Source organism: Nannospalax galili, unplaced genomic scaffold, assembly GCF_000622305.1.
Source record: "Nannospalax galili isolate Female #2095 unplaced genomic scaffold, S.galili_v1.0 scaffold487, whole genome shotgun sequence".
NCBI lineage: Eukaryota > Metazoa > Chordata > Mammalia > Rodentia > Spalacidae > Nannospalax > Nannospalax galili.
The window spans coordinates 2,222,109-2,232,943 of NW_008357047.1; the positions used below are offsets into that span (position 1 = coordinate 2,222,109).

Sequence of the window (10,835 nt, forward strand, 5' to 3'; positions counted from 1 at the left end):
CAATGCCTACAGTGCATTAAACCTTCAAGGGAAGCTGCAAGTTATCCTTAGTCTGGGTGAATGCGCCTCTAAATAGACAACGGTCTCCTGCAGGATGAGGCCTAAGGACTGGGGTTACATGCAGCTAGACCCTGTCGCTGGCCAGGGATTCAGTGTTGCCCACACTCTAGGTGAGGACAGCCCATCTCCTAGACCTACAAAGGCCCTGGATTCAAAAGATGCCAAGCTATACCAAGTTCCGAGCATGCTAATCTGTCTCCTGTGCTAGTTTTTCTGCTCCAAAGTCTCCTTCCTCATTTCTCTACCTGATCAGTTCTAAAAGGCAGGATGCATCTGGTCCACCCATGGAATAAGATGAGTTCATCAAACACAATAACTGTATCTTTTATTTGTGTGCTCCAGCATCTCACCCATATGGGAGCGACTAGGGAAATGACAATAGACAGGTGGAGGAGTTACAGTGCCACCAAATCTCCAGAGCCACTAGCTTCTTAATAGGTGCACTGCTCTCTTGGCTCCCTGTGGACAGAGGAGTGAGAATTTCATAAAATACTGAAACCCCTTTAACAATCTAATCTCGTTTGAAAACACATAAATGGCCCAGAGTGCTAGAAGCACAGCTGGGCCCATCTGGGTTCAACGCCACAGAACTCAGACACTTGCTTTCAGTCAGGGAAGGCAGGGAGGAGCAGGTCATCCCAATAAAATTCTTTCACCTCAAAATGGGAAGGTTCACAAGGTTGGAGAGCTGAAATGTCTACTTTGCAAAGTGCACCTGGTTTTCATTCCCCATCACACTTCCACCCTTTGATGTGCCCTCAGAAAAATATAAACGTGGAAAACACCTGAAGCCACACTGAACACTCATTCGAACAGGAGAGCGGAGAGTAATTGAGATGGCAAACACATAAAAAATCCTCACAACAGAGAACTGTGGGTTACAGGAAACCAGGGAAACACAAAGCAGGTCCTTGAGGCCGATCCACAGCATCAAGTGAACTGAGGACCCACATGAAGATTAAAGGAAACCTCAGGGCAAAATGGGCAGAAACCGAGGATCACTTCCCCCAGAGGATGTGTGTGTCAGGCGGGAAGCAGGTGAAATTCACCTAGCACCAAAAGACAATAAAGATCATTTCAACTATTCAAGAATCAAAACAAAATTGGATGGAGTTTAAATAAAATCCTTCCCTGCTGAATCAAAACAGCACAGAAAAGCTACGCAAGGAAAACCCCTGGGTAACTTCACCCATTGCAGAGTAGACTGGCACACAAGGCAGTCCCAAAATAATCACATGAGAGAATGAAAATAATCTGCAATCAGCAAGATGGGGACCAGCATGGGAGACCCAGAGTGGAAACATGGAGTAAAACTAGAAGTCAGAGAGGCTTGTATGCAAATGCTCGTGAAAACCAAGTGAAGGAGAAAAATACTCAAGAGGTGAGCTGATTGCTTAACCCTTTGTCCTCACAATCAGAATTTCCTCCAGCTCATAAGAAGGACCTCAAAAACTGTGACTGGCAGCTGCCCAAACACCTGATTCATAAAGTTGACCAGGTGGATTTCAGAATATAAACACATTGTGAAAGAGAGAAGAAAAAGAAAGGGAAAAAGTTCACTTCAATTTATGGCACTTAGCTTAAGCATAAAATCTCTTAGAATGCTTCTGGGTCTACACGCCTGACATGGGCAGGAAATCAGAGCCAGTGAGCACCAGAACCCAAAGCTCAGTGTCCTGACACACAGCACGCTTTGCCACTCTCCACAGCAGGAGATGGCTGAATTATATTAAAGGATGTAACACATTTTAATCATATGAAATTCTAACCACCTAAATTTAAAAGAATCAAGAAAAGCTGGAAGAAAAAAATAACATTTTAAATACGTATGAACATATTTTCCTTCATCTTCTAGAAAGTATTATAAGATGTTTTTCAATTTCTAGGGACAGAGTTTAAACAAAGGCACATGATTGACTGTTCCTGCTAAAGACACTAATTATTTCCATCAAATAGTTGTCATCACTATAAAAGTCTCTTTCTTGCAGTCAATCAGCTCCTTCTCACCAGAGCCCAGCACAGGGTACATTTCAAAGCGGATTCTACATTTCAAAGGCTACAAGAAGTCATGAATACTGTTCTTCTTCACCAAGAAAAAAATGCCCATTAGGAATGTTTCTACTTTAGGTTGTTTTCAGTTTTGCTTTAATGTCTTCAAAACATCAAAACATCATTGAAACAAAATTGCAAGAATTTTCTTTAAGGCTTTCTACAAGAGAAGTTTATTTCACAAAGATTGTGTGTGCTTGCGTGCATGTGTATGTGTGTGCATCTGTGTATCTATGTCTCTGTGTGTGTGTGAACCCATGTGCACACGCGCTTGTACACGTGTGCACACAGAGGCCAAAGGTGAATGTCAGGTGTATCATTTAGTCTCTTTCCACCTTACAGAAACTGGCTTACCAATTAGCTAGACTGGCTGGTTTACAACTCTTCTGGATCCTCCAATCTGTGCCTCCCACCACTGAGGTTACAGGCATGCATCACCACACCTGGGGACCAGGAATCTGATCTCAGGTCTTCACACTTGCACAGCAAGTGCGTTATCCACTGAGAAACCTCCCCATCCCTCTAGCTCTTATTTTTGAAATATTAATTTTCCCACTTTATTCTATCTCCAAATATTCACAGAGTGCTAATTCTAACAGGTGGAGACAGAACAGAAACAGGATCACCAATACCTCAGCTCTGGTGATGGCTGATGGTCTAAAGAAGCAAAGATGGAAAATAAACAGATCAATACACCACAACTCATATAGTGTGCTACGAAGGAAAACTAAGCAAGGGAGGGGAATGGAGTCGGGGAAGGGATGCTATTTCATCTCTGGTAATTAAAAAGGGTACAGCTCAAGTGTCATCTGAGTTGAAATGTGAAAACTGGGGCCAGGCAAGTGTGTCTATGGGAGAGTAGAACTGGCAGGGTTCAGAACAGTAAGCGCAAAGGCATGGGGGGATCCCCCACAAAGTGTGAGTGACGCAGAGAGTGTGCTGGAAGTGGGTATGCGTCCTTCAACAGCCACAGTCGGTGGCATTTCAGAAAGTGCCATTCGGCTTACTTCCTACACTCACAAGCCTCAAGGATAGTTTTGAGGGATCTCTTTCTGTTGCCAAGGATAGAAAATGGCCTAGATCAGCCATTTGGTATTGGTAATTGGTGCTGTTATGAACATGAACCAATGGAATCTGCATCAGCCCTTATCTTCCCCCACATCTTCCATGTATTTTAGCAACATCCCTAGAGTTTACAATCCTCGCCAGTCATCAGTCCTATTACTTCTAACACGTGTATTGTTCTTTGCCTAAAACATTTGTGAAGTAGCCTACTTTGCTGATTTCCTTGGATGTTGCTCTCTTGCGAAGATCTTCATGTCCATATCAACAAAATAAAACTTTTCTGCTTTTGTTTATTTATCAGTTCTTCCAGTAACTGGATTCCTAGATCCAGCCAAGGAGACCACCTAAGAACTCAGTAGAGAACCCCCCACCCTCTCATAGTTTCAAAAGCATCATTCCGGCTACTGAGTAGAGAACCGACTAGGCCAGATGATGCTCATGAGCACAGAGTGGCAAGGACAGAAGCAAGGACACCAAGAAAATGGCCAGAAGATGACTGTGGTCATCCGCATGTGGTGGCTGTAGCTGATACAAGGAAGCTTTATGATTTGAATATAAAATTTTCATGTGTTAACCACTTGCTTCTCAACTACTGACACTGTTTGAGGAGGGTATATCCTTTAGGAAGCAGGGCCTACCTAGAGAAAATGGGTCACTTGGGTGGGGGAGGCTCTGAAAGTTATAGCTCAGCCCAGCAAGTGGTCTGAGCTCTGTGCCTTCTGGTCAGCCAAGATGTGAGGCACCCCAGACAGAAGGTCTCATCACTATCAACTCTACCACGCCTTCCTTGCAGTGATGGACTTTATATCCTCTTAAACCATAGGCCAAAATAAATCCTGCCTCCTTTAAGTCACTTTTTTTAGGTATTTGCTTATAACAACAAAATAAGTAACAAAGGCACAACAGTGGAGGCAAAGACACACAGCCAGATTCTGGGCATTTTTGCCATGGTAGAACCAACAAGTCTTGCTAATGAAGTCAGTGTGGAGTTGGAGTAAAGGACAAGCACTAAGGCTGACTCCAAAAGGTTGGCCACAGCGCCTGAGAAGCAGTGGTTGCCATTTACCAAGTGGCGAGCTCAGGGCAGTAGATTTGCGGGGACATAAGGTAAGGGCGTGGTTCTGAGTGCACGAACCTTGTATAACGCTATTCATTTGAACACAGGCGAGTTGTCACTGGTAGACTGTGCTTTGCTTTACCTAAAATGAATGCAATTAGGAACATATTCTCATGTGAACTAAAGGCTGTGCAGATGAGCACAGATACCTCGCAGGTATTGAATCACTTGCTTTGGCGTCATCAAACTTACTTGTACGTTTTCACTTCTGCCCTACACATGAATACCTACTGGCAAAACTAGGAAATGTCCCTAAAGAAAGAGTAGGCTAGCCTTGTAACAGGTATCTAGTAATAGCACAAACTTACAAGCACCTCCAAAGTGTCAACTTGACGTTATAAGGCCTTCTTGGTGAGCTTGCCAAGAATCCACCTCCCGCCACCTTGCTCAGAGCAGAAAATACCTCCTTTTGATGAAATGTTTCTAAGCTGAGGGTGTGGCTTAATGGTAGAGCACTCAGCTGGCAGGCTGGAGGCCCTGGGTTCCACCTCAACACTTCTCCCGCACTCACTATGCTATGGGTGATACATGTTCTTACATGTGTGGGTACACATGTGTATGTGAGTACACATATATGTGCATGTGGAGGACCAAAGTTGACATCAGAAGTCTTCCTCAATCACTTTCCACCTTATTCATTAAGCTCTCTCAATTAAACTTAGAACTGAGATACAGGTTGGTCTAGCTAGACAACCTGTGCTGTGGACCCCTGTATCTGCCTTCTGAGGCTGTATAAGCTGGCCACCTGGCATTGGCATAATTTCTGGGGATCCAAACTCCAGCCCTTACACTTGCATGGCAAGCACTGCATTCACAGAGACATCTCCCTAGCCCATACTCAAATACTTTTAAAGTTCCCCTTGGAGATGGCTCAGCTGTTGTGAGCACATGCTGCTCCTGCAGAGGGTCTGAGTTTGGTTCCCAGCACCCATGTTCTGCAGCTCACACCTGCTTGTAACTCCATCTTCTGGGGATTCTATGCCCTCTTCTGGCTTCTGTGGGCAACTAATGTCATGTGCACAAACCCCCATACAAACATGCATATACATAATTAAAAATAATCTTGAAGTTCTTCCTAGAGAAGCCTGATAGTTCACACCTGTAATCTCAGAAATGGGGAAGCAAAGGCAGGAAGACCTCAGGTTTAAGGTCAGCATGGGTTATGAAGCAAGATTATGTCAAGAAAGCACACACCAAGAAAATAAAATTAATATGCACAAATATTTATATGTACTTTTTCTCAATAGAGGCATTTTTCTCATTCAGCTGGATACAGATTCTCTTTCTGAAATAATTTGAGTAAAAACAGAATAGAGGTTTGAAAAAGCAAGAGATACATAAAACTAACAGCAGTGGCTTTTACAGTCTTGAAGGAAAGAAGGTAATGACTCAAGACCACCTGGGCATCATCTGCTGGTTCAGAGGGAGCTGCAACATCTGGAGTGGGTGGCTCTGACTTCTCCATTCTACATGAAGTCATCCATGATCATAGACTTGGATGACGACTTTCAAATTTACCTCCAGGGCAGTCTCTGAACTGACACTTGGTCTGAATGAGGGATTGCCAGAACATTACAGTGCTCTGTCCAATCAAAACTGTTTTCTTCCCTGACATCAAGGTCGGATGGAATTGCTTGTCCTGTGGCCCCCATCATCTGCTCCTACCACTGACTATGTTCATAATTAGATAGCATCTGTGTAAGAATCTGCTCAATATGAGGGTCCTCCACCAGACTCTATGCTCGTTACAGTATTTCCATGTCTCTCAGGCTCCTTGTGGAACGCACTGCAGACCAAGCACTTGGCTGATGCAGATACATGTTTGGCACAGATGACTGAATATGGTGTTGCTCATACAACATGCATGGCATGATGTACAAGTCTCACCACTGAAGCAAATACTCTATGATGCACCACATTTAGAGGGACATTATTACCTCCAGTATGCGTAACTGAGTAATGTCAAAGTAGCTCTTTTAAAAAAAATATTTTACTATTTTCATTTTATTTTACATTCATGGGTGTAGTGCAATACCCACGGAGGTCAGAAAAGGGCATTGGATCCCTTGGAACTGGAGTTAGCTGCCATGTGGGTGCTGGGAACTGAACCCAGGTCTTTTGCAAGAGCAGCTAGTGCTCTTAATCTGTGAGCCGTCTCTCTAGCCACCCCCAAGCCAATTCTTTGATTTGCTTGTTTTATTTATCTCATCAAGAATCAATATTATTGTGTACATCTAGAACCTCAAAGGACACTGAAGGAAAAGTCAGTAACTCCAACTCAAAAAAGGTGGGGGGGTTAGAGAGATGGCCCAGCAATTAAGAGCACTGACTGCTCTTGCAGAGGACCCGGGTTCGATTCCCAGCACCCACTGGCAGCTATGAACCGTCCTTAACTCCAGTTCCAGGGGAATCCGAAGCTCTCTTCTGATCTCTGTGGCATTGCACGACACGGATGCACTCACGTACATGTAGGCAATACACTCATACACATAAAATAAAAATAATAAATAAAGGAGCTGGAGAGATGGCTCAGCGGTTAAGAACACTGGTTGTTCTTACAGAAGACCTGGGTTTGAATCACAGCACCCACATAGCAGCTAACAACTGTCTGTAACTCCAGTGCCAGGGAATCCAACAGCCTCTTCTGACCTCCTTGGTCATTGCACCACACAGGTGCACTTACCTACATGCAGGCAATACATGCATACACATAAAATGAAAATAATAAATAAAATAAAATAAAGCACTCCCATCTTATAAAAAGAAATAATAAAATATTTTTAAAAAGAAATCAAGAAGTGACGGAACCTTCTGTGAATGAGTCAGAAATGGCAGAAAAAGAAATCAACATTCATTCATTTTATCCACAATAAAGCAAAACCAGCTTGTTACTATTTCTTTAGAATTATACAAAAGGAGCTGAGTCTGGTAGGACACACCTGCAATCCCAGGGAGGCTAGCCGCATTTGGGGAACAGGTAGAGGGACAGGGAAAGGGCCCCTTGTTATGAATAAAGATGGCCTTCTTATTAGTCACAGACAAAGGCCTGGGGGCTCCCCTCTAGCCAACAGGGCTCCCTTGGGTCATCCAGTCCAACCAGTTCAGATAAGACCAAGGCCCCACCTGGACATGTCTCCCTTTGAAGTCATAAATCCATCAGCCTTCTCTTTAAGTTGACCATCCAAATTTAAGGAAGGGAACCCACTAACACCTTTTAAAGCTCAGGCCCTCCCAGAGGGACTTGGATTTCAGTTTTCAACACCCCTGCCCACATGGGGAGTCTTTTCCTCTATGTGGGTACAATTCTTGTCTTTTAATAAAGCCTGTTGGTCTCTGATGTCACGGACTTTTCCTGCCCTTTAATTCTCTAACTGGCTGAGAAAATGACCCTGACCACAACCCCTAGGTGGTGACCATCCTCAACCCCAAGATGGTAACACCAGCACTTGAGAGGCTGAGGTAGGAGGATTATCAATTTGATGCCAGCATAGGCTATACAGCAAGACCTTACCTAGAAAAGAAAAACCAATTTAAGTAGAGAAAGAAGTCTCCTGCAAAAACATTCTACAAATCTCAGGTCAATATGAATTTACAGTTAGCTCAAGGTGTGAAGAACGTAACTGATTTTATGCTGTTAGTGTGTTTTTGTAGTGAGTGCAGAAATTGACGACTTGATTACAGGAGCTTTCCTGTTCCCTTGTCCTCAGGAAGGTTACCTCTTTACCCCAGGTGTTAAACTGTTCAACATCAAGCTCTCCTTCCTGAGGACTTCAGCAACCCTACCTTAGAAAAGGAAACTCATGGAAGTCATGATGGCCTTTTGCCCTCGCAGTGCACTGAGTCCTGCCTTTAATAACAGCTTAACCAGCAGTATCTGTTTAAAATCCTAATGAAAGTCACCGAAAGGTCTAGATCCAAACCACTAGCTTGGATGAAGAAAAGCAAAATCACACAAAAAAGTGAGTGGGGGTACACAATAAAGAAGAGATTAATAACATCAACAGCATTTTTCACTTAAAAGAAGAATCTCCCAGGTATTGTATTCCATTTCTTTTTGGCACACTCAAAAAAAAATATGTATTTAAATACACACCAATTCATAGCAACCTTTTAGCCACTCAAACATTACTGTAAGATTGATTTTCTTCCCTTAATGGAAATCAGACAGAAGCTACACAGAACTCTGGTGTCTACTGAGACTGTGCAGATCCGTGACACACATTCCTGTCATGCACTTGTGAAGCAAATCCCAGGCCCATTCTCTTGTTATGGAGCCATTTATGCAGATAATAGTGAAAATAAGAAAGAAGGACAGAAAAAGCATGCAAAATTCAAATTAGTAGTTTTAAGCAGTGGACTTAACTTTCCAAACTTCGGATTAAAACTAAGGCTGTATGTTTGTGCAAAGGTGACTACTCCGCGAAAGACACTGTGGTAGCACTTCTAAAAAGTGTGTCAACTCTCAGTGGCTGCCGTTTGATACCTCCTTCGTCAGATGGCCTTGTGATCTCACTGCAGCATGAAAAGCTAGGGTAGAGCTCGGAGATCTCTGACTTCTCATCTCCCAGACCTGTACCAAAAGTGCTGTCGGAGTGTGAGCGAGGCCGGTGTCTCCTGTACTGACTTGCCTTTTCTACATCAGAGGGAGAATGTTCAGACACATGAAGGAATGACTTAGACAACAGCAACATTCCTTTAAAAGTTTTACAGGGAAGAAGAAAAGATTACTTATTAAATAATAATGGCTAATTTTTGCTACTATAAGATTCTAACCAACCATTTCCAGACTTAGCACACACTGCGTCACCTACATAAAGGAGCTAAAAGGAATTTATTCTCATTTTAAGTCTGGATTTTAAAGACAAAATAAGGGATAGCAGGTGGACAAGAACTAGGAAAATGTTTGCCAAGTGAAGTATTCCTATTAAACATAGTATCTAGGTATCAATATTTGCTTTCAAGTATCCCTAAGTATTTGCTGCCTCTCCTCTAATTTTAGAAAGTTAAATGAGGCAGAAAGGCTAAGGCTATAGATCAAATAACTATAGAACTATCGGAGCCCCCATTTTGCATCACGGATTCAATTTTATTAGCATGGAAAATTAAATAAAGAGTAAAAACCAGAGGGTGGAGTAAGAGTCTCGCAATATATTTACAGTCTTTATAATTTTCAACTTCATAATTTTCAGATTATATTTGCCAAGCATGACTTACATGTCTAAATGTCAAATCATGCTATTACTAGGCCAAATTGTTCAATTTTTCCTGTTTTCTTCTTTTTCAATTTTAGTTACATACATGCTATCTAAGCTAAGAGCCAAATACACTTCTTGTGGGAGCTACTCATTTTACATTGTATAGAAACTTAGAAAAGGAGCTGGAGAGCTGGTTTAGCAGGTAAGAGTATGTGCTGCTCCTCCAGAGGATCCAAGTTCAGTTCCCAGCACCTGTGTCTGGTGGCTCACAACCACCTGCAACTTGAGCTTTAGAGGATCCGACTTCCTCTTCCTGCCCCTTTAGGCACCTGCACTCACATGCACATACCCTCACATAAACACCACACAGCATAGTTAAAAATAAAATGAACCTTTAAAAATATGCAGAGATAAATATTAAAAGTTTAAGACATGTATGATAGAAAATACCTCAAAGTTTATTTTAAAACATGTATGTTAGAAATCCTTTCCACTGTTCTATAAATATTTGATTAAATAAATCTCCTTTCTGTTTCAGAGACTCTATGCAACCCAAATAACCATATTTGTAATCCATGAAAGCCTATAAAAGCATATTTACCAATAACAAGAAAATGTAAGGAAGCTCTAGACACCATTTTAAATGAATCCAAGACAAATTCATGTAGGATTTATTTTCAAATTCTTTTGCAAGTTTTGTGTTTGTAAAGAACATACATTATTTTAAATGGACATGATAACTTCTTGGGTTTTTTTAATTCTCAACTTTAAATTTACATGGCATGACTGCCATCATAAAAGCTCATGATGCTTTTTATGAAAGTAACTTCACTTTCAGGACAAAAGTCAAGGAGACAAAGGAATGAAAACAATACCAGAGAGCACACGCAGACTTCTAGACTGAACATTGTCCTCCAGGGGGTCAATGTCGAAGATGGAGCCCGGATCTGTGCGCCACACATTGAGGTCTTTTGCCAAAAGGAAGAAATCAACAGATCAAGAAAGAACTTTGAAAAGCCAGCACTGAAGGCAGTTAGGTGAAAGGAAACACGTAGCCAGTAACCCAGTGCACAGCAGAACCCAGAGAACAGAGGGAGTTCTCTGTTCACATGTGCCTGCTAAGGAAGGTGAGTCATCAAATTTGAGTAGTCTTGTTTCCTCACTGGCCAGCATGGGGAGTCTCCATGAAGCACCTATGATGCGCCGGTCAACACAGGTGCACAGGAGGCTTTTATACCCACCTCTGCAGCACCCCCCAAACCCCAACACACCTGTTCTTCACCCAAGAACAGGCAATGAGTCTGATTAAAATTCCATATGAGTACCTATAAGTGAACTCAGTGCATGAT

The 10,835-nt window shown here is 42.4% G+C and overlaps 1 protein-coding gene across 1 annotated transcript in view; it reads right to left on the reverse strand.

Annotated features, from left to right (window-relative positions):
- Nebl (nebulette) overlaps window positions 1–10,835 on the reverse strand; it is a 208,299-nt gene that overhangs the window by 17,654 nt on the left and 179,810 nt on the right. The window contains exons 29-30 of the mRNA XM_029557134.1: window positions 10,362–10,454; window positions 8,775–8,924 (exon numbers count right to left, since the gene is read on the reverse strand). Coding sequence (XP_029412994.1) covers window positions 8,775–8,924; window positions 10,362–10,454 — 243 coding nt within the window. The remainder of the gene's footprint in view (window positions 1–8,774; window positions 8,925–10,361; window positions 10,455–10,835) is intronic.